Source organism: Protopterus annectens, chromosome 4.part0, assembly GCF_019279795.1.
Source record: "Protopterus annectens isolate FY-2018-M chromosome 4.part0, PAN1.0, whole genome shotgun sequence".
Classification (NCBI taxonomy): domain Eukaryota; kingdom Metazoa; phylum Chordata; order Ceratodontiformes; family Protopteridae; genus Protopterus; species Protopterus annectens.
Window position 1 is genome coordinate 700,595,100 of NC_056733.1, and position 24,884 is coordinate 700,619,983.

General features: G+C 38.8%; 1 protein-coding gene across 1 annotated transcript in view; it reads right to left on the reverse strand.

Moving 5' to 3' along the window:
• Positions 1 to 24,884, reverse strand: part of LOC122799539 (D-dopachrome decarboxylase-A-like) — a 117,295-nt gene that overhangs the window by 42,954 nt on the left and 49,457 nt on the right. The window contains exon 2 of the mRNA XM_044068669.1: positions 18,112 to 18,287. Within this exon, the coding sequence (XP_043924604.1) occupies positions 18,112 to 18,287 (176 nt within the window). The remainder of the gene's footprint in view (positions 1 to 18,111; positions 18,288 to 24,884) is intronic.

The window sequence follows — 24,884 nt, forward strand, 5'->3', positions numbered from 1 at the left end:
GCTAGAGAGTATGCTGTGGGGCAGCAGGTAATGGTTTTCATTCCTGTCAGACAACAAGCTGCAAGCAGCTTGGGAGAGACCCTACAAGGTGGTAAGAAAGGTAAGTGGTAAGAAAGGTAAGTGATGTTAACTACATGGTGGAAGTGCTAGGCAGAAGGCAGGGGCACAAATTGTACCATGTTAACAAGATGAAACCTTATCATGATAGGGAGGCCCTTGTGCTGAGCATTTGCAGTGGACTCCAGGAGGAGTCTAAGGGAGATCTGGGGACTGATCGCCTCAGTGAGGCTCGGGCAGTCACCTCAGTGGAAGGGGTAGCAATGTCCCAGCAGCCATCTCCTACCCAGGTTCTAGAAATCCGAGCAGTGTTGCAGGAATTTGGGGACATGTTCACTGGGAAACCAGGGTGCACCCACCTAGTGCAGCACCAGGTGGATACAGGACCCCCAAAGGCCTATTAGGCAGGCCCCTTATAGGGTGCCTGAGAGAGTCAGACAGACTATGAGGGAGGAGGTACAGGAGATGTTGGAAGTTGAGGTGATTCAAGAGTCCAACAGTCTCTGGGCCTCCCCAGTGGTGCTGGTGCCAATGAAGAATGGCAGCATCAGGTTCTGTGTGGACTACAAAAAACTAAATAGACACACAGAGTCGGATGCTTACCCCATGCCTAGGACAGATGAGGCCCTAAGGCAGCTGGGTGAGGCTAAGTATCTTACAACCATTGAACTTACCAAGGATTACAGGCAGGTGCCCTCGACTCCCAGTGCTAGAGAAAAGTCAGCCTTTGTAACTCCTTTTGGCTTGAATGAGTTCACAAATATGCCCTTTGGGATGAAGAATGCCCCAGCAACTTTCCAGAGGCTGGTAGATCACATCCTAGAAGGAGCCGGAGGATTTGCCCTTGCTTACCTAGATGATATTGCCATCTACAGCCATTCCTGGCGAGAGCACCTTCAGCATGTCAGGGAGGTACTGGGCAGACTACAGAGGGCAGGGTTGACCATTAAGCCAATTAAATGTCATGTGGGTATAGCAGAGGTCTCCTACCTAGGACATAGAGTGGGGAGTGGTAAGATAAGGCCAGAACCTGCCAAAGTGGAAGCTATTCAGGCATGGCCTGCACCCGTTACTAAAAAGTAGGTGAGGGCATTTTATAGGGACAGCAGGGTACTACAGAAAGTTTGTCCCCAGTTATAGTCCATAGCTGTTCCCCTCACAGACCTGACAAGGAAGAACAGACCAGATAAGGTAGTGTCGACCCCAGCAAGTGAGCAGGCATTCTAGAAGCTTAAAGAAGCTTTGGGAGGACTCCCCGTGTTATCCAGTCCAGATTACAGCAAAGATTTTTTTGTACAGGTGGATGCTTCAAACCATGGGGTGGGAGCTGTACTTAGCCAGATTTCTTCAAAGGGAGAAGAGCACCCAGTGGTTTATCTCAGTCGTAGGCTTCAACACAGGGAGGAATGCTATGCAGCTGTAGAAAAGGAATGTCTAGCCATTGTGTGTGTACTGCAGAAACTTCAGCCTTACCTGTATGGAAGAAAATTCACTGTTATAACAGATCACAACCCTCTAACATGGTTAAACAGAGCCAGTCATCAAAATGTCAAGTTGCTAAGATGGAGCCTGGGGTTGCAAGCATATGATAGGTCAGTGCAGCACCGCAGTGGGAGTACCAGTGCCAATGCAGATGGGCTCTCAAGACAGGGAATGGGGTAGGTATACTCAGATAGACGTAACCCTCTCAAGCGGAGTTTCTCAAGGGTCACTTGGAAAACTAGCTTGAGTTCTCCAGGGGGGGGGGATGTGAAGACTGGTAGAGAATGGTGAAGGCTGTCAGCCTAGCCAGATTTATCATTTGCAAATATGAATTTTGAACTTAAAACAATGTGGCAACATTGCCATCTGCTGTAAGGAAAGCTAAGTCGAGCATTTCTTGTTGGTCCTTTGAAATTAAAATTATTTTATCACTGCCTTCGATGTTTTACAAGTCGGCTCCAATCAGGCTAGATGAAGGCTTCCTGCCTATTATTTTAAGGCTAAAGTTAATGACCAGAATTTGCATGTGGAATGTCCTTTATTGCTCTAAGTGTAAAATAATGTAACTGCAGTTTCTGTCAGCCTGGGAACACCAGGAAGGTGTAAAAGATGATGTAATGTTTAGCAGAACAGGAGTTTCAATTTAAACAAACAGTGAGAACCACAGATTAAGCATTTTTTGACTATCCAACTCACAGCACTGCCTGTTGCTCTATGCAAGTAAGTTATTTTAGAAGCGTGTTTTCTTGTAGTAATAGCTAGGAATTATAAAGATTAGACCAAGTGTTTTTCTGTGATGTCAGAACTGTACTACTGATTTATTTTAAGTATTTCTGTGTGATCTCTGAACTCTTGACGAGCACTGTGTGTAGTAGAAAGTACTGTCTTGCGGTTTTAATTATTTATTATTAAATATTTTAAAACCTTTTAACTGTGGCTGGTTTGTGTAGAGATAAGTTAAGCTCTAGAGTACATTGCATATTTATAGAGTTTATTGTACAAAGCCACTCTAATAAGCCTTTACTGATTAGTCACACTTACCAATTGGATAATATTGCACAGTAATAATTGGAAACCCTTTTAAGGGCCTTTGAGTCGCTGATAATTATTAGCTGGGTGGTGGCAAGTGGTACTACAGTATAGTCTGTGTAAAATGGGCACAGCTGACGAACCTGCGCCAGCCTTCCCCAGAAGTGTCTATGTGGTTGTACAACCTCTTATCTCAAAGTGTGTGTGTGTGTGTGTGTGTGTGTGTGTGTGTGTGTGTGTGTGTGTGTCAGCTGCTTTGGCAGAGACACAAAGCACTGGTTGGACAGAGAGGGTGCTGGAGATTTTAAACTTGCCCAGCTGGCTGAGATCTGGACCATATAACTGTGCCAGTGGGGAGTCTTATTGGGGACCTGGACAGCAAGGGAGCAACCAGCCCCGGACTGACTGTGATCTCTGTGCTCTTCAGGGAAATTGCACTTTACTTTGCGTATTTGTTATCTTTTCCTCATATATGAGATGCCCTCTCTGGCGTTAGTGGTGAGGATTGAGGCTCCTTGATTGCTGGGCCAGGGCACGGGTGTCACAATTATTATAACAGAAGCTAATAAAGGTGGAGCAATAGTTGTTATGGATCAATTGAAGTATATTGCCACTGTCAATGATATTCTTTAGTGATACTTCAGCTTTGTTGATGTAGCGAAGCATATACAGAATGTTAATATGATTTATGAGTTACAAATTAATAATATCTCATTAGATTCGTTTCACTATTTCACCATCCCTTTTCCTGTTACTCCAAGATTATATGGATTACCTAAATGTCTTTGTAATCCCCCAATGAGACGTACTGTTTCAGGAAGGGGATGGGTAACAATCTATATCTTTCTATCTACAAGATCTATTGAATAATTATTTGAAGTTATGTTAAAAGCTTTATTAAAGATACAGGAGACTTTCTGATTCAGTCACATAAGTGTTATGATAATGGCAATGATGGCAACTGTGTATTTGCCACATTAGATATAAATTCATTATTTACTGTAATTCCTAGTGAGTATGGAGTTAGTGCCATTAGAGACCTTTTGAATGAACAAGGTGGAATGAATGGTAGAGATGTCGAAACTATGTGAATAGTTACAACTGGTATTAGATGATGTTTTTATATTTGATGACTAAGTTCTACCACCAAGTAGCTGGTATAGCAATGGGTACTCCCATTGCTAATACCTATGCTAACTTGGTGTTAAGAAAATGAGAGAATATATATATTCAACAGCTCATGTAGTTATACAACAAAAATTTCCTTTTCCAGATTTGTTGATAGCATCTTCTTTGCGTGGATGGGGAATGATCTCCCAACTGTTGAGTTAACATATTCTAAATATAAGATTAATTTTTTAGATATTGAACTTTAAACAACTAGGACTGCATCCCAGTGTTTATAAGAAATCATCTCGTAAGAATAAATACCTTTATATAAATAGTATACATGCACAACATGTTTTTAAAGGAATTATAAAGGGGCAATTTAGAGTCAGCAAGTTAAATACGTATGATAGAATTCTCACAAAGATACAACACAAGAAATCAAAGACAGAGGCTATAATGAAGATCTTCTGGATGCCATTCCCAATGACATTAATAACTGAAATAAGATACAACCGTATTTTATGGCTAATTATTGACACACACCCTTAATTTTAATAACAGTAATACGCTGTATTTTATTACAAGATACAGTAGATGCAGCAAAGAAATACAAAATATTATTCAAAATAATTGGTGAATTTTAGTGTCACTCCATGAGTCAGCTAGATATATAGGGAATACTCCTAAGTTTACATATAGAAATTGTGCAAGCTTATGCTATAAAGATATTTTTCAAAATTGACGACCAATATCTACTAGGATTGGGACTGTTCCATGTTAACTGTTTAACAAGGAGGATTATTAATAGCGAGAAATGTTATACATCCAATTACTGGTTCAAAATATACATGTAATTGGTATGCAAACTGTAATTTTGTATATCTAGCAAAATGTAAAGTATGTCCTAGTTTTTATATTGATAAACTGAATTGTAGAACACAGATCTGAAATACGAAGGGGCGTTAAGAGATTGGTGAAGACCATACTTTCACATTTAGGGTCCTAGAGACTATAGTGAAAAATATTAGGGGTAGTGACTTAAATAATAGTTTAGAATTGAGGGAGTATGAATGGATTGCGCATTTAATGCTGACCATCCACCTGGAATTAATGAAATGATTTCTCTTAACCCAGTTTTAAATATATTATATATAGACACACACACACACACACACACACACACACACACACACACACACACACACACACACACACACACACACACACGAGTTTTACTGTATTCTATTGGCTGTGTGACATCCTGTGATTAAATAATTTTCATATTTAATTGCGGTTTTAACTCAAAACTGTTGTACTGATGGACTGCATCCAAAAGCTTTACTTCTGTTTTATTAAACTGGTTTGATGCTCCAGTGCTCATTTTTCAGTTCTTACATTGAAACAGATAGATACCAGCTAACAGGTACACAAATTATAATAGTAAGGGAGTGGTCCATCTATCTCAGCTATATACATACATACATACATACATACATACATACAGTGGATACAAAAAGTGTACACACCCCTGTTAAAATGCTAGGTTTTTGTCATATAAAAAAAATGAGACCACAATAAATCACTTCAAAACTTTTACCATCTTTAATGTCAATGTCACTTAGAACCTGTGCAATTCAATTGAAAAACAGATCTGTTAGCGGAAAAAATATAAACAATAAAAAACGTACAATAAGCTGGCTGCATAAGTGTGCACACCCTTAAACTAATACTTTGTTGAAGCACCTTTTGATTTAATTCCAGCATTCAGTCTTCTTAGGTAGGAGTCTATCAGCATCGCACATCTTGACTTGGCAATATTTGCCCATTCTTCCTTGCAAAAGTGCTCCAAATCCATCAGATTGCGAGGGCATCTCTTGTGCAAAGCCCTCTTCAGGTCACCCCACAGATTTGCTATTGGATTTAGGTCTGGGCTCTGACTGAGCCATTCCAAAACTTTAATTTTCTTTTGGCAAGGCCATTCTTTTGTTGATTTGGATATATGCTTGGGGTCATTGTCATGTTGAAAGGTGAACTTCCTCTTCATATTCAGCTTCAGCTTTCTAGCAGATGCCTGAAGGTTTTGGGGCAAAAGTGACTGGTATTTTTAAATGTTCATAATTCCCTCCACCTTGACTAAAGCCCCAGTTCCAGCTGAAGAAAATCAACCCCAAAGCATGATACTGCCACCACCATGCTTCATCATGGGGATGGTGTTCTTTTGGTGATGCTAAATGTTTTGCGCCAAACATACCTTTGGGAATTGTGGCCAAAAACGTTAAACATTGATCTCATCAGACCATAACACATTTTCCCACAATCTTCTGGGAGACTTGATGTATATAATTTTGCAAATTTTAGCCAGGCCTGGATGTTTTTCTGTGTAAGAAAAAGGCTTCCGTCTTGCAACCCTACCCCATAGTCCAGATGTGGAGAATACGGGAGATTGTTGTTACACGTAATACACAACCAGTACTTGGACAGAAATTTCTGCAGCTCCTTCAGTGTTGCCGTATGTCTCTTGGCAGCCTCCCTGACCAGTTTTCATCTCGTCTGTTCATCAATTTTGGAGGGATGTCCAGTTCTTTGCAACGTCACTGTTGTCCCATATTTTTTCCACTTTTTGATGACTGTCTTCACTGTGTTCCATGATATATCCAATGCTGTGGAAATTTTTTTTTGTACCCTTCTCCAGACCGATACATTTCAACAATGAGATCCCTTTGATGCTTTATAAGCTCTCTGTGAACCATGGTTTTTGGAAAATCCTACTAGGACAGCTGAACTTTATTTGGTGTTAATCAGAGTCTTTAATTGATGGCATTTATGTACCCAAGAAGACCGATTGCTGCAATTAAATCAAAAGGTGCTTCAACAAGGTATCAGTTTAAGGGTGTGCACACTTATGCAACCAGCTTATTGTATATTTTTTATAGTTTATATTTTGCCCTAACAGATTTGTTTTTCAATTGAACTGTACAGGTTATAGGTCACTTTAAAGGTGGGAAAAGTTTGGAAATTATTTATTGTGGTCTCATTTTTTATATCGCATAAATCTGGCATTTTAACAGGGGGTGTGTACACTTTTTTATATCCATTGTATATGCAAAAATAACTTTGTTAACTTTCAAAAAATTAAAAAAACAAAAATGACACTGAGGCAAAACTGTCAAGTGCTTTCATTCTGTAACATTGTCAGAACTTCATCAGAACAAAGTAAAAATGTGTAATAAGGAATATAACAAGTGCACATTGTTTAAAAATAGTTGACAACCTCAAAACCCAATAGAAATAAATCAAAACAGAAATCAGCCCATTAGCTGCCTAGAAACAACCAGCTGTAAATACACTAGCTAATCAAAAAGAGAGGGGCTTGTCCAAATTGACTCATACCAACCAACGCAATGCACACTCAAGATGTAAGTTCTCATTCAGCCCTGGAACAATCTCAGCATTAAATAGAGAGGCATATTCTCATCATATCAAAAAATGGGAACGGGGGGGGGGGGTAAAATTCCCAGAGATTGAAACTTATATAAAGGCATCTATAATTAAAATAGTGATGAATTGGCTAAATCCTAGATACGCTTCCAATTGGAAACAGTTGCACTCCATTACACTAATGAATGAAAATTGTTTGTCAAAGAATGCTTTGGTAACGGACAAAGATAACAAGATATGGCACTATTCAAGTTTAAATTTACAGTATAGTACAACAAAATTAACTAAACTAATAAACAATATTTTGATGTGTTTTTGAAAATTCATTAACACAAATTTAGATATAAAACTGACATATACTTTTAATATCATTTAGAATTACAAGGGATTTCCCCTGATAAAACAGAGATTTTTGGTTTATGGGAAAATAATAACCTATTTTGTTGGTTGCAATGTATTGAAAACCAACAAGCTTTGAACACACAAAGTATATTGTCAACCTATGGCCTATCCCCTAATGACTGGTTGGTTCTTCAGAGTGTCACAGCATACACCAAGGAGCTGTGCAGAATAATACATAACATCCTTCAAAACCGAACCAAAAATTATAAACTGTTTTGGAATTCTATACAATAATATCAATGTTAAGAATGAATTATAATATCTACATAACACTTTAATTGTCTATAAGACAGCTCCCAAAGATTCTTACTGGCAATACCTAACTAAAGGGTTTCAAGTATCATTATCAATGGAAGATGAAACAAACATTTTATTTTCAGTTAAACCAACTTCTTACTCACAATTCTGGAGGATTTTTCATTGGAAATTTCTACACAGATCCTTTTTGACACCTGAGAAACTCTCAAAAATGAACCCTTTAAACAGCAAGTTATGTTGGAGATGTCATCTGTCCACTAATGCTGACTGGTTTCATTTTTTATGACTGTACTAATATTAAACCATATTGGAATGAGATTAACAAATTTCTTCACGCTATCTATACTGATACATTTGTTTTGACAAAGTCTTTAAATTTTATTGAATGTTGTCAATAGTAATAAGAAAGATGCTGTTAATAGTAATATGAAGAAAGATGGCCTGTATTTGTTGTGGACAATGTTAGCAATAGCCAGAAAATGTATAACTAGGAGATGAAACTAATGTAGCACCCACCATGGAGGAATTCCTATCATCACTGAAGAAATGCACATTAATGGAGAAAAGAACTAAAGAGTTAAGAACTTTTCCTAAGCCATTAGTTTAATAGTCCATGGAGGAAAGTTTTGAATTCGATTGATACCCTACAGATGGAACCAAACTCTTCCTATCAGTTTATATATTAACTTATTAAACTACAAATGTTTTCAACTGAATCGTTTTGGTCAGGCTGAATGTAAATACTGTAAATAGTTACTGAATGTTATGAATGTATTAAATTATCGTGTTATTTCATCAAAATAAAAATCATTTGAGTAAAAAAAAAAAAAAAAAAAAAAAAAAAAAAAGCAGCAACTTCCAACTGATCTTTCGGCTGCAGAAAAATGTCAAAGTCACCAAAAAACTGATCAATCGGTTCTAAAACTAGAAATTTTAAATTGAGTAAAGTCATGACATCTAATACTGTGCTGTTCTAACATGTTGGTTTCATCCTTCTTCCTAACAGCAGCCAAATGTTCCTTAACTCAATCAGAAAGCCTTCCGATTGTCTTCCCAATGTAAAATGTAGGACAGGTGTTCGAGACCACTGTGTAATCTACCATGGAGGAATGGCAATCAAAATGTCTTTTAATTATGGTGTACACATTAATATATATTTTCTGTTACAGAGCAGACTATAGTATACAGTATTAGATGTCATGAATTTACTGGTTTCAATTTTCCACAGCTCTCTATTAATATTAATAATGGACCTCAGCAAACTGATAAATATGGTAATGTGAATATAAATTTCAACTGGGGCAAATGGTTAACTGATAATGATTATTTGTTCTCTCAGAACAATCTGAAGTGGACAATGATAATACATAGGATTATAATGTAAATTTGTTGTATGATACTATGCTGAAATATAAAACTTAATTTAGACAACAAATATTTAAAAGAATAGGAAATGGTACCCAAGGGTTAAGGGTATACAAATACCAGAATAATGTGAAGGAAGAATAAATGTTTCATAAGAAGCTACTCAAAATATTTGGCAATTGTGTTTTTTTGATTATGAAAGCAATAAAAAATGGAAAGGATGGAAAGGAAATGGAATATGCTTTTTAGACAGGAAAATCTTAAGATTTTGAATTATTTACTTTTTACTGTGAAAGATGAAAAAAGTAAACATTTTAACATTAGGAAAAAAGTAAATGAGAAATGTGCTTTTATAGCAAGAAGAAAAAGTAAAAAGCTGGAGGGGCCCGATAAGCCCAAGCATGTTTATTTTTAAATGGAGTTAACCAGGATAATGATAGATATAACGAGAGATGAACACTATAAAGGAGATTGTTGTACCTCAGAAGATGCCATGAAAAGCAAGACAATAATGGCGGGAAAGAAAATAGGAATAATCTCGATCTCAATGACCCTTTAGAATGTCCTCCCCTAAGGTCAGAAAGGATAAAAAGCAGACCAGTGACTTATTACAACTAGAACAGGGGAAGGGGGCATCCACAGGACAGGTAGAAGGTGAAGATAAAGAAAAGACAGTGTTCAAAGAGGATCAGATTGTGCTGATGGTTTGTAGGTTTACATATACGAATTGCAACATTTTTAATTACAAGAATATAAGCTTAACGAAATATATTTTTGTTTGTTCATGAAAGGAATGAAAGTAAAGTGATATTACTAATTTTGTCATAGATCTTAAGTTATTCATTAGGAAAAAACCCTGGAATTGATATGCACAAGTGAAACGGAAAAAAATGAGTGTTGACAAAAGTTTTAAGAGACAAAATAATTACAATCCACCTGTACATCCTCAATTGAAAATTTTTGAATCGGTAGTAAAAAGGGAGTTACAGGACAACAAGTCATAACTCCCCCTAGAAGAGAGACAACTTTTGAAAGAACTAAGTAGGAAGAAGGATATTAGGATTGTGAGGTCAGATACGGTGGAAGGTATGGTGATAATAGAGAATATAATTTATATTGGTAAAATGCAGGAAATATTGGGTGAAGAAGAGTATTCTAGAGTCTCAAAAATGAAATAAATATTGCCTATTCCAAGATAGATTTTGCTTTTAAAGGAATTACGTTTGGAAGGTATGATAGATGTTGATATTTATATTTTTTATGGATGAAGAAACTTAAATGTACCACTGATTTTTGGAATCCCTATGGTGCACAAAGATGTAAAAGATCCGCTGCTAAGGACCATAGTGGCAGCAAATTGATCCAAAATACACTCATTATTAGCCAAGTATACAGATTTGAAAATAAAAACAATTTGGACAGAACAGGAATGAATTTGTAAAGATATAATGTGCGACTACTGACTTGACAGATTTTCTGTTACACCACATTGGACATGCTTGGAATGGTTTGAAGAGGCTATGATCAAGGAAATTTTAATTTTAAACATTTTACAGGATTATTAGAACTAATGGAATTAGTTCTTAAAAATAATTTTATACATTTTGAAGGAGAATTCTTTAAACATGAAAAAGGTGTCACAATGGGTGCATGTTGCACTGCTATGCTAACATTGTATTACATACTTGGGAGAAAAAATACCCCATATACAAAATGTTGGAATATGTATGAGAGATACCTAGATGATATTTATATCTTCTGGGTTGATACAGAAGAATACAAAAGTTTAAGGAATACTTAAATTATATTAATAGGACTATGGAGTTTTAGATTCACCCACAATACTGACAAACAAATAGCTAAGTATTTGGATGTGACAATACACACAGTTTTAGCTACTGAAAAGTTTAGGTCTAGGATTTTATAGAAAAAAATCACTTTTCCCAGTTCATGTTTACACTTCACCAGTGCCCATCCTTACAAACCAAAGAAGTAGTACCCTGAAGGCCCAATTCATTAGGATATCTAGGATGACCTTGGATGAGTGGGCTTGAGAAAGGAATGCGACAATTTGAAAACAATGTTTCGGGAAAGAAAACATCCAGTTAACTTAATAGAACAATAAATGAAAGAAAAGGAAGAGAACATAGTCCCTTATTAGGTATGGCAGACAGCTTAAAGAACAGAATGCAAAATAACAGCACTAAAGATGATGCTAGAAGAAAACACTGCCATACATAAAGGGGACATTTACTATGAATAGAGAGAGCAATTTTATTAAAAATATAATTTCTAAAGACTGGAATATGTTTGCACATTTTTCTGACTTGGAGAGGATATTTAAATAACCATTTAAATGTCTCCTATAGAAACAGTTGGAATATGAAAATCTACTTGAACATGGACCAACACAAAAGATTGGAAAACAGAAAAAGAAGAAAAAGGTACATATAGATGTGCCCAATGTCCCCTGATTAGTTACACAAAGTATATACATGTGTAGCCGAGATAGATACATACAAGCTAACAGCTACACAAATTGCAATAGTAAGGGAGTGGTCTGTCTGGCTCAGTGAAAGAGCTGTGTAGCTTTCTATGTGGGGAAGACAAAACGGGCATTAAAAAAAGAAGAATTTATGAACATCTGTACGTTATTCGAAAGAAAGATACAATTAATGCATTATTATATAAACATATTGTAAAATGCAGAGAAGCTAGTTTTGTGTTCTTTGTGTTGGAAGAAATTTTGCAATATGTGAGAGGTGGACAATAGGAGACAATATTATAATATCACGAGATATATTGGCAGCTTATTTTGAAAGCAAACAAATATTCAGGCTGAATGAAAATATTTCCCTTGTTCTGGTTTTGCTAGACTGTAATAAAAATGTAGAAATTAGATGCTCATGTTTATAGATTTTACTTTTTCATAAAAAAAAAAAAAAAAAAAAAAGACATTACACATATTTTTATAAATATATGTTAAACAAGGAAAGTTTAGGGTTTTTTTTTAGTTTTTTAATAGGACTGAACACTACACTACAGGGGAGTAGACACTGGCTTGTTTATTCCCAATGAATTACTATATAATATTGTTTAAGTACTTGACAGATAAGGAAAACTGATAATTTTCGGTTCTTTTATAAAATACAGTCCTGAGAAAGGATGAAAAACATGGTGATCCTGTTAAGCACACTGTCTGATGACCATGATTTATGAGCTGGGGTTAGGGAAGTAGGCATTTCTTTGGAAAGTGCAGGATAATAAATTTGTGCATTTACTACGAACAATTGTAATACACAGAAAAACAGATATGCAAAAATATAATGGTCAGCCTAAAATGTGCAACTGTTCTGGTGATAAAAACACAGTTGATTAGTAATTGTGACAAAATGCAGTGTAATCAGTAAAAAAAAAATAAATAAAGAATAAGGGGACACGCTATTAAGAATTGTAAACTGAAATGCTTTAGGTGCGGAAAGATAGTCATCTCTGTTTTGACTACATGGAGGATGGGGAAGAGTTTGAAAGTGTTGATGGTAAGATGACAAACTGATGAAAATATCAATGTCAGCACAATTTAAGTGATAAAAATTTTATGCAGCTACTAGACATGAAAATAAAGATTTGCTTGAAGTAAGAGATAAAGGAAACGGTTCAAAAGAAGAATCCAAAGAAGACATGGATGTCAAAGTTGAAAAGCAGTGGTACGAGCACCGATTCTACATGACACAGAAACCTCGGCATTGAATACAGAGCTGAGATGGGTAATGGGGCGTACACTGTGGGACAGACAAAGCAGTGAAGACATCAGAGTGTATTCAAAGTAGTCTCAGAAACAGCAGTATTTCAAATCCACCCAGGTAAGGGCTGTACCCCCACATCCCCCCCTAACTACATATACCAACTCAGAGATCACACTACAGTGGTTTAAAGTGAGACTGAAGTGTTAGCCAACTAGTTACTTTCCCCCTCTCACAGGTTCAATGAAGTGTATATTCGATGATGTGTTTGATGGTTATTCCATTCAAAGATTAACCATAGACGTGTGACAGAGTATGTTGGGAAGATACAGGTATGCAAAGGAAATAAAACGTGTGGTTGAGGAGTTGCAAGTGGGATCAGTGGAGTGGCTAATGAGATGTTACAGAGAGATTTTATTATGCAGGAATTAGACGGGATTATAAAGGAAAGTGTTCCTGGGTAAAATTGGAAAGATTATGAGTTTTATAAAAAGATGAAGAAAGGATAAGAAATAGCACTTCATTGGTTATTAATAACTATCTGATGCTTAAGAGAAGACTATATCTAAACAGAAATACAAAGGATTATGACCAGCTTATTATGTGCTCTACACATGGATATCAAGAAATTCACCCTAAGAGCGAAGTTCGAGAGGTAAATCTTGGCATACATGTTGAGAACACATAATAAAGCATTATGATCGGACACCAATCATAATTCTTTGTTGAGCATGCAGCTTTATCTGCTCTATGTACTACGTACTACTAGTTACAAATTGCAAAGTGTTTTGCCAGCTTTGAAATCCATGCCATCCAGTAACAAATGCTTTCAGAAAGGCAGTAGCACACTCGTTACAGACCGTCAAGGACATATTACCAGCAAAGACAGCAGGCAGAAACAAATCTATTTTTTTAATTTTGCTTCCGTCTTTTGCTTGTCAGTACTAGCAGATTGAACTGCAGAGCACAGAGTGTTATCAATTGTTAAGATTAGTTTTCACACTATGCAAGTGCTTAACTGATTTATCTTTTTCTAGATATTGGAGCACAATCACTGCACCCCATGCACTGTACTTTTTTTGTGGAAGAAAGCTGAAAATAATGTAAAAAAATTGAAGTACTCTTTAGTCATTTTTTTTTTTGTTATAAAACTGTTAAAGACTTTTCAGGAAAATGTTAAGAGAACATTATGAGAAAGGAATATATGGAATTAAGGGTAGAAATATTAAGATCATGCTTACTTAGGTTAAAGGAGTTGTTAAGGAATTAAACTACAAGCAAATGAGGGAAAACTGTAGTTTGTGATATTATGAAGGAATTTAATAATGTGGTATGTCATCAATTGTCAGATATTTTGAGTCAATACGAGATACCTGAAAAACTAAGTTTTTTGCAGGGGATGTATATAAAAGAGTACACAGGTTAAAGTTTTGGTTAAAGGATGGGCGAGTAAGAAGGTTAAGAAGAGAAAGGAATTAGGCAGAACTATCCTATGAGCCGGGCTTGGTTTAGAATTGCTGTAAACGTTGCAAGAGGAAACGTACATGAAAATATTATGGAGATTGGGATTTTTTCCTCAAGGAAAAATTTTGTTACCTATAAATTTGAGCTATGCAGATTAGACATTGATGGTAAGAAATCAAGCATTAATAGACATTGGTATGAAAGTTTTAATAGAAATGCTAAAAATACAGGGTTTGACTTAAAGAATAAAAGGTTTGGGAATATAGTTAATACGAGGGTTAGCTATTCTACTACAAATACTGAGGAATTCGGTACAATACTAGATGTCAATATCTAGGTGCAGGTACTCCACGACTATCGAAGCCATCCATCAACCAAAAAAGCAAAAATCAATAAAAAAATTTTTATACTTGAACAGCAAAAGAATTTTATTCCATGGGTTAAATAAAACTGCTGGTATATGAAAGCACCATCCTCTTTTTACTTCTAATAAATGGCCTGCTTTGTTCCACCTGTTCACTAGTTGCTATCCTAATGTATGGTCTTGTTTCTTCATTGCGTTCTGTTTGTTGCAGGACTATCAAATCATTGTCATGGTAACCCCTTGATTTAAAGTCAGCATCTAAGCCTATCAATACATTCCTATATGCTGAATCATCACTTGTTAGGCGTGAACAGCGTGCTGCTTGATTCTTAACAATGTTCCTGTGTATGTGGGGAGGGTGCATACTATCACAATGTAAGTATGTGTTCTTTCTACAGGATTTCTTGTAAATGTTGGTAGTGAAACACCCATTATGCTTCCTGATGTTAACATCTAAGAAGTCAATCTGGTGACATGATCTCTCCCCAGTCAGCCTAAGAAAAGATGTGGTGTTGTTGATGTAACTTAAAAACTCATCTAAGATAGTAACATCACCACTCCAAACAAAAAACACATCGTCCACAAAACGTTTATAATACTTGAGGTGCTGTGAATAAAACTCATTTCCAAAGATATACATAGATCATACAGAGTAGACGTGAAAGCGCTAACAACCCATGGAATAAAGTTCTTTAGCTGTTCAAGTATAAAAATTTATTGATTTTTGCTTTTTTGGTTGATGGTTGGCTTCGATAGTCGTGGAGTACCTGCACCTTGATATTGACATTTTTTCGTTTGGGGACATAGCAGGTACCTTACCCTGAGAGATCTCTGTTTATTTACAATACTAGATGTGAAAGTAGTAACAGAAGAGCAATGAAAGGAATTAACAGATATTAAAAACAGCAGGTTGAAAGACATTTAAGTTAATATTTAATAAAGTATTTTCCATTCAATCGGCTTTATCATGTAAGTTAGCACACGTCAGTGGTGTTTTTATATTTCTTTCTAGTCTGGCAAAAACTGTTATAGCTCTTAAACTGGTATTTAGCACAATCTGAGGTTCTAGATTTGCCCCTATAAAGAGGAGTTTACTTACTGCATACTTGCACTGAATTAAGATTATTAGTTATGTAGAATTGATACTGCAGTGGTGGTGTTGCGGTAGCGTTGTCGCCTCACAGTAAGATGTTGTCCTGTTCGATGCTCAGCTAGAGCGTCTTCTGTGTGGAGACATGCGTGAATGGGCGTACCTTCATTGAAGGTTGTGCGTCAGAGCTGGCAACTCGGCATGTAAAAATCTACTGCCAATCATTAGCGGACCAGAGTTCCACTGTGGCGACCCCTCACCGGGAAAAGCCGAAAGACACAACAAGTTATGTAGAATTGATGTAGGTAGTTTTAGTTGTTTGCAAGTACGTGTGTTGATTTTCAGATAAAAGGAATATTCTGCTTTAACAAATGATAGGAAAAGAACATGGACTAAGTGTAAGGGAATCAGGTGAGCATTGTAGAAAGATGGTAAACTGAAAGAGCAAGTTTGAGGAAGTACATAAACGGCTAAGGCTGGTGTGGTATAATGAAATAACGGGGAGATGTTGTTATGTAGATCTCTGGTAAGGTCTGGCAGAAAGTAGGAAAAAAACAAAGTCCCACCTGAACAAGGCATTAAGGGGATTCCCACCTGAACAAGGCATTAAGGGGATTCCCACCTGAACAAGGCATTAAGGGGATTCCCACCTGAACAAGGCATTAAGGGGATTCCCACCTGAACAAGGCATTAAGGGGATTACTTCCACAATGAAGTCAGTAAGTTCCTGAAGAAGTAATTACTAGGCAGTGGTAAACCAAGAGATATCAATTCATTTGTGCCACAAGACAATACTATCCAGCCAATTCAGATTAAGGGATACATTAGAACAAATGGGCACTCTACCTCTGATATTGCCCTGCCTAGAACTGTAAACAACCCTGAGGCCCAGGAGGGATCAAACCTCCCATGCTGGGTCCCCCATGTCCGTCTAACCAAGACTTCATAATGACTACAGACTGACCACATAGGGCAAGTTTGAAACAATACCGGGCAAGTTTGAAATGATAACAGGCTAGTCTCAAATCAATCTAGCATTACGTTACATAGTCCAGGTAACGGCTTGAGAGGTGGAAAGCCTGTTTAAAGGCCAGTGATAGAAATCCGACACCTGAGGTACCACTACACAACAGTAAAAATTCCTCTATTATAGTTACTATGTGCAGTGCATGCCTGGGGTCATGTGTACAGAACAATCTATACATCCATACGGACCAGTATAGTGTCTGCAATGCATTCTGCACATAAGTAAGAACTGTGGTATGTGTGCAGTAAGTTCACACATCTATAAGGACAGATGTCATGTGTGCAGTGCATGGCACACATCCATAACAAAAGTACTCCTATGTGCAATGCTTGCTAAACATCCATAAACGCTAGGAACACACAGCACAAGGACAGGGGTCACATATGCAATGCAACCCACACACATCCATAAGGACTAGGATCATGTGTGCAGTGTAATCTGCACATGAATAAGAGCACACATCACTTGTGCAGTACATGCCACATATTCACCCAAAGTAAAACCACATATGGAATAACAAACAGACTCCCAACAATATGAAGTCATGATTTTTCCCTCCCCTTCCAAGCTCATGAAAAAAAGGTTGTTGAAACAAAAATCAGCAGAAACTCCTCTCCACCCCACCCCCTGCACCACAGGTTGTTAAGAGGCAAATAAGTATCAGTGAGCTAGAAACTGAACTTTGGTCAGTAAGAGAAAGCAGAGAAAAAAATATTTAGATTTCCAAACAAGTGAGATAGACCCCAAAGAACATGATGCATTTGTTCCAACCTAAAACAAAGACAAGCGACTAGCATTCTTTGACTTTTTGATACTCCTAATGAAATGTTACTACAGATCACAAATGAAATTGAATGAAAATATCATGTAATTTCATCTGTGATCAAAGCAACAAACACTGAAACCCAATGATCAGTACGTAAACAATCCATCTACAATTAAAACTTTCCTTACCTACCCTAAAAATAAAACAAACAAAAAGTAAAACACAAAAATCTTTAAAAACCTACTTTATCAGTGGGGAGATGTACCCCACAGCCCTAGAATTTAATAAACTTAATGATCACACAGGTGCATGGAAAGAAAAAAAACCCAAAAAACACAAAAAATTGTTACAGTTGATTTTCAGCAACTCAGATTTAACACAACTCAGATTTAACAATGTCCAAAGAAATGTACCACAGAAGATTTTAACACTACAAAAAACAAAGACCAAACCAAAAGAATTTGACAAAATAGAGCACAGCCACTCCAAATAAATACCTCTTTCCTCTTATCTTACCTGTCTTCAGGAAGTCCAAGCTCTTGCATCAGGAACTGAGAAAACTTTGCACTGTGTTCTCTGTTTTGTTCTGCAGAGCCCACAACACCAATGGAAGAAACTAACACCAAAACACAAGGTGATGTACAGCCAGAAATTGCCATCAACAGGTCAGGCTTTATGGTCACATTAATTCTCTGGTACAAGAACAAAACATTCATATTACTACAAAATCAGGGAAGTGCAAAGTGTAGAACAAACACAGACTGTTTCTAACATATTAGCTTAAAAAGTTTATATATGCTTTACAAACATAAGCAATGCATATGGCCGAATAGAACGTGTAAATATATATACGTGCATAACATGTACATTTATTCATATACATACATACATACATGCATACACACATACATGCATACAAACACACACAGATACATGCATACACATTTATTTTATTTTCCATTTGTTTACTGGGTTAGTCAGAGTGGATACAAGGCGACCGTTTTTAGCGGTGGCCCAGGAAGAAAAGCTCCAGAAAGCTCCAGATACACAGTAAAAAAATTATATAAAACATAGCTATTTTGTACAAAGAGCATAGAACATATAAAAGGAGTAAAATCAAGAGTTTTACAAATGATGCAGCATACAGTGGATAGAATATGGAGAAACAATTAAACAAGATATTACACAACAAATATACAACTGCTTGAACATAAAGAAGTTTTCATAGACAAACTGGGTCAAAAACTAGAAATCATCCCCAGGATTCACGAAGCCTCCGTGTAAGAGTTATAACTCTTACACGGAGGCTGCAGTTAAACTGAGTGATGTCAGCATGCTCTGCATATTCATGAGAGCATGCTGAATCACACCTAAGTCGAACACGGCCATGTAAGACAGTAGGGGGCGTGTCCGTAGGCTGAGCCCTGCAAGCGGACACGCCCCCAGAAGTTTAAAAGTGCCCACAGTACACACCCACAACAGAGTCCACGGAAATGTGAATAAACACAACACAACACATGCCCCTACAGACTATTAAACATAGAACAATCTAAATGAACATGTCATATTTTTTTTAAATTGTAAAGATGTTTAACCGTGAGTGCGCTCGTGTGCGCGGGCATGCCCGTAGCGCAGCTACAGTTAGCAGTCAATGGGAAAGCATATAAGAACTACATATGCAAAATAAGCCAGGAAGCAATAGCGTAGCGGTAGAGATGCCGGCAGCAGAGCAGGCATTCATGGTTCGAGCCCCCACATCACAAATTTTTTTTTTTTTGCAAAATAAGCAGGAAACAAGTCCCTGACACATATATGTACACATAAAACCAGAATATATGTAAAATGCAATGTAATAGCCTATTTATATTGAATAAATGTGAGCTAAGAAATGAATATAAACTGCCAGCTGTGCCCATAGCGGAGCTACAGTTCAACAGAGTGAGGCTATGTGCCCATAGATAAGCATTGGTTTGACTGGTGCAAAATGAGTGCCTGTAGTCGAGCAGTGGTTTACCACGCTAAATATATGTGCCCCTAATTGAGCTAAGCGGCCAATGCGTGCCAATAGCCAAACGAGTGTTAAACCAGCGTACCCCGTTTGCGCGGAGCTACGCACCGCGCAAACGAGCTAACCAACGGGCAACGGTGTGCAAGCCGTATCCAAAATGCCTTTACACAGACACACCCCTCAACATGTCTAGACAGTCATGGAAAATAAAAAGCAGTGGCCAGGTTCGAACCCAGGATACTATACACCATAGTCAAGGTACAGAACCACTAAGCCATGACAGCAGTACCTAGAAATGCAATATTAGCTCATATATAGGAATGAATACAAACTACAGCATGACAATGCAGGTTTACTGAAGTTGATACAATTCCAAACCGGCCAATCACAGATATGTGCGGGAAAAACGGACTATATAAGCCCCATAGGCGGGAATACACAGCATAAACGATTGTAGAACAGACCTGCAGTTAGAATGTCAGGTGTAGGTGAGGGTAGTCGCTTTCGAGCGCAGAGGTGGGGTGTTGAGGAGTCCAGGTACATGGCCTGGCTCCTAGTCCACAACCATGAGGCCCAACTCATGCAGGGCCAGGTCCTCTGGGGAGCGTACAAGGCTGAGGCGTGGGACCAGTTGGCTCAGGAACTCACCAGTGCCACAGGAATTCCTAGGACAGGTGAGCAGGTCCGTCACCACCATGCGGACCTGAAGAGACGGAAGCAGGACCTACTGAACCGTTGGATCCAGGAGGCCCGGCAATCACCCAACGCCCCACCACTGAGTAAGTATCAATAAATTTTGTTTGTAGAAAGTTAAACTACCTGAAATCATGGAGATGTGTATTCCAATATTACTCCTTTTATATTACAGCTGCAGGTGTCCGTTCTGCGAACTGCAGAGCCTATGCAGATAGGCTGGTGCGGTTGCGCCACCAGGCAGGTTAGTAAGCCACTACTATTAACTGTACAGATATATATGACAGTCAGCATAAGAGTGCAGTGTAGCCAGGAAGGAATCAGATCTGCAGGTCACAGTGTGAAAGTGTATGCAAGGATTGCCTGATCACAACAGTTCCCAGCCTGTAAGTTGAAACTAATCATGAGACTGACCAACACATATTTTGAAATAAAACTGCCCTGCCTGTAAGAAAATAGTACACAACCTGCAGCAGCAGGTAATGTATAGCTGCAGAAGAGGATGAAATCACATGTGTGAAATATATCCCTGTGGAAATACTGAAACATGACAGAAGTGAGAGTGCTGGAAAGAACTGTAATAACTACTGTTAAAACATGTCAATAAAGCCTAGAAGTACCAGTCTGAATAGTAACATGAAAGCAAGTGAGAGAGTGTGAGAAAGTGTCAGGAATACAGCACTACAGTAGTAATAACCCCTGAATAAACTATACTGCAGTCAGGACATAATTAAATGCATGTGAGACTCAGAACCAAACAGAAACATCTGTTCAAAGTGTTGCTGCATGTGGAATGTGTACACCAAAATCTGGATATGTTGCTCCCAGTCTGAAATATGCAGATAGGATGACTGTCTGATATACCAAACATCCACACCTGTCTACAAGTATAGAAAGCACAGTTAACAGGATGATGTATCTGCACAAAGTTTGATATGAATCGTGTATGACCAGCAATAAATTGTAGAGTTATGTTGCAGTAACAGTCCCATCTGCAAGGTTAAGTAGTTAACATATAGGACACTGTAGTTAGAACAGTAGTGTGTGTATAACTGTAGCTATTAGAAATGTACAGCATATGTGGTTGTATTCGAAGGTGTTAATAATATGTTTGATTTACCCCACCCTCTAACCATCTATAACCCATTCCACGGGAAAATGGTATGTGCAATCACAATTACCACCCCTGGACGTCTGTCCTGTTGGGTCATATATATTTGCATGTCTGTTGATGAATCCGCCCCGTTCATACATCCACACCTGATGGCCTGTTGCCATCAATCAACCCTGCATGTTGTTGGACTGTGTATTACTGTTCAAATTATGCATGTGCTATGCACGCTGTTCAATGGTGTGAATAACTGGGTGTTTGGTTAATGGGAATACTAATGCATGCTGTTACAACTAACTGTGAATGGTTTCTATATGTCACTAACCCAAACTGTCATGACATAATGCAAAACATAGAACGACAGGGAAGGCGGGTTCCGGCGGACCCACCTCTCCCACCTCAGCTGGCGAGTGCACCTGGCACTAGTGCCCAGTCCGGATTCTCCTCCGGTGGCCCTGTGCCACCTGCGGGTGGAAGCGCTGCAGGGGATGGGGCTCGCCCCCCCTCTGCAAGTGTGGCCGGAGGAGATCCACCACTCACTCTCCGTAGCGTCCGGACTGTGGTGCGTAGGGAGATTCGGGACTCTGTCCTTGAGCCCCTACGCCAGCTCGAGGCACGGGTGGCGCAACTAACGGGCATGCCCGTTGCCCCGCCTACACAGCCCCCAGCACAGCCCTGTCCTGGGCAGTGAAGGAACAGTGGCAACTGCCTATGGGTGGGGATATCAGTTCCACTGTTGCCATCTGTGGGCTCATGGGCTCTGGACATCCAAACCTCCGTCCCCGTCAATTGTGTAAACCCCCCACACGTGTCATACACCGCCCCTGTATGCGTCTTGTCTTGTCTGTTAACCTACCCAACCTACCTCCCCAGCTGTACCGACTACCTTCACCTGACATACCACTCTCACCTGAAAAAAAAATAAAAAAAGGGCACTCTGTACCCACAAAAAAATTACGCCCCATACATAGCTGCCCATTCCGCACACATGTCTACCGGACATGGAACCCATCAATTCCAATTGGTTGTACAACAGGTATTATTGTTGTCCTAACACCTCTCTCAGGGGTGGAAGGTTTCAAATGTCACACCAAATTACAAACATATGCACAGCTGTTGCTGATGAAGAAATGGGCAGCTATGGGCCTTACCTACATCCCTCCTGCACATCCCAAGCTTGTTTCCCTACTGTCTTACCCTCTTTGTGACCCCTTTTTCACCACTTTCCTGTCTCCCAGTTTTCTTTTCTTTCAAAGAAAATAGCGCGGGTGTGCGCAAGAGTAAGCACGTTTAAGCGGTTGTAAGCGAGCTAACCGCCAGTGCGCATGCGTGAGCTCCGCGCAAACCAGCGCTAACCCGGTTACAACTGCTTAAAAGTGCCTTAGTCACTTTGATTGACAGGTCCTGTACTCAGTTCCAAAGAAAAGTAAAATCCCACTGTGAGTCCCGAACCCAGGACCTTGGCAACTATAGTCTGCATGACTTACCACTAAGCCATGACACTTATATAAAAATCATTGTGCTAAAGTAAATATATCATGTAACATTAGGAATGAATGTAAAGGGAATATAGATGTGTAGTACACAAAGCATGACATTTAGAATCACAAACGAAAATGGTGGATTGCAATAATAGTAGTGTGTGAACAGAAACAGCCATGCTAGTTGGAAGTTAGTAGGTAATAATGTCGCCATAGCACCTTGCAAGACACACACATACTCATAGCAGGATAAGCACTGCCCATACCCCACAACCTCCTACAGGAACACATCCGGACCAAGTAATAAAATATGTGGAGCAAAGGCCCAAACCCAGGGACACATTACAAATAAAGTTACAACAAATGCAGACAGTTCAGAAAGTAACAGGGTCTACACCTTGTGGGATGTCTGGAAGGGTATGCAGTCTGGAACATGAATGTTTGTCACCATATTCTGACTTGCCAGATAAAGGTGTGCATGAGATAATGACCAAATTATGAGGCAGAAATGTGGACAGCCTGGAACTATCTGTACACATGACGGGTCCAACACCACCATATTTGAATAGTTAAGAACCTAGACATAGCAACAGTGAATGTCTTACAGGGATGCCCCACAGTCCCCATGTGAAATGTACAAACAGTAGGCAGAAAGGTGTAACACATGCACTGGTAACCATGGAGTCCGGAAAGTATTCACCACTCGCATGGCAGACAAAGTGTAGTAATACATATGCTCATGCTAACCCACAGTCACAACTGCAGCATACCAGACATATTAATGGGTGCACCCCACTGATATGTACCATTCCATGAGGCACATAACTGATGAACCTGAAAGCCTCTGGGGCCTGCTCAGCAGCATACTCACATACCCTAATAGATGTCAAGGCCCACACCATGGCCAGACCACACTGCATGCTGTAACACCCTAGCAGATATAGCAAGCATTCCAGGGTGTGAATGTACATGGAAAATAGGAAAGCTACAGCAGCACACTACAGTCAAGACACCTAGCAGGCACACCAGTACTGACAGTAAAGGGCAACTATTGAAGACGTAGCAACAGAGTGCAAGCAAAAGTGAAAGGAAAGCACACACACACACACATTAACAATAGTAGTAGTTGTTAGTGTACATACACAGTCAGTACAGGAAACTGGAGAAATGAATGGAGGAATGTTAACCCACAACCCGAGTAAAATTAGAGATACCAACCTTTACACTCACAGAATGTTGTCCACAGCATAACAGCATGGTCCCTGCCATTAACATCTGAAAGGGCTACGCCTATTTCACACACCCTTTTATAGCACAGTTCTGAAATCACAGTGAGAACTGCAATCAGTACACAACAGGCTGCATGCAATTAGCAAGTGCTGGCTAACAATTGGTGCAGAGGCCATCACATGGGCATATGCAGATACCTACAAAAGTATGCTGTACTCCATGTCCACGCATGCAATACTTTCATTGCACCCTGAGAGAGAAAGAGAGAGAAAGAGAGACAGAGAGACAGAGAGAGAGAGGGAGAAAGTACAGTTTTGTACCTACCATAAATGTAGATGTTGAGGGCCATTACAGCTGCAGTAATCACATATGGGTTTTCAGCAGTCAGGCGGTCCCTCGGTCGGCCAAATTCCAAAGTCTTGGTCCGGCGTCGGTTGTTGTCGCGTACTCTTCTGACGTCAGGAAGGCTAGAGTATATAAGACACAGCCGACGCCATCTTCTTCAGTCTTTCTTGCCCCAGATGTCAGGTGCCCCCCAAAAGGAAGGCAATACATAAATAAATCTAATCCACAAAAGTAAGCAAATAAAACATAGCAGGATAACCCAAGTCAGCAAGTATGAAGAGGTATTCAGACCCCAAGGTCTTACCAAGTGGGGAAGGAGGGTGGGTAACCTGTACTGCAGCTGTAATAGCCCTCTAACATCTACATTTATGGTAGGTACAAAACTGTACTATGTTCATCGTGCATTACAGCTGCAGTAATC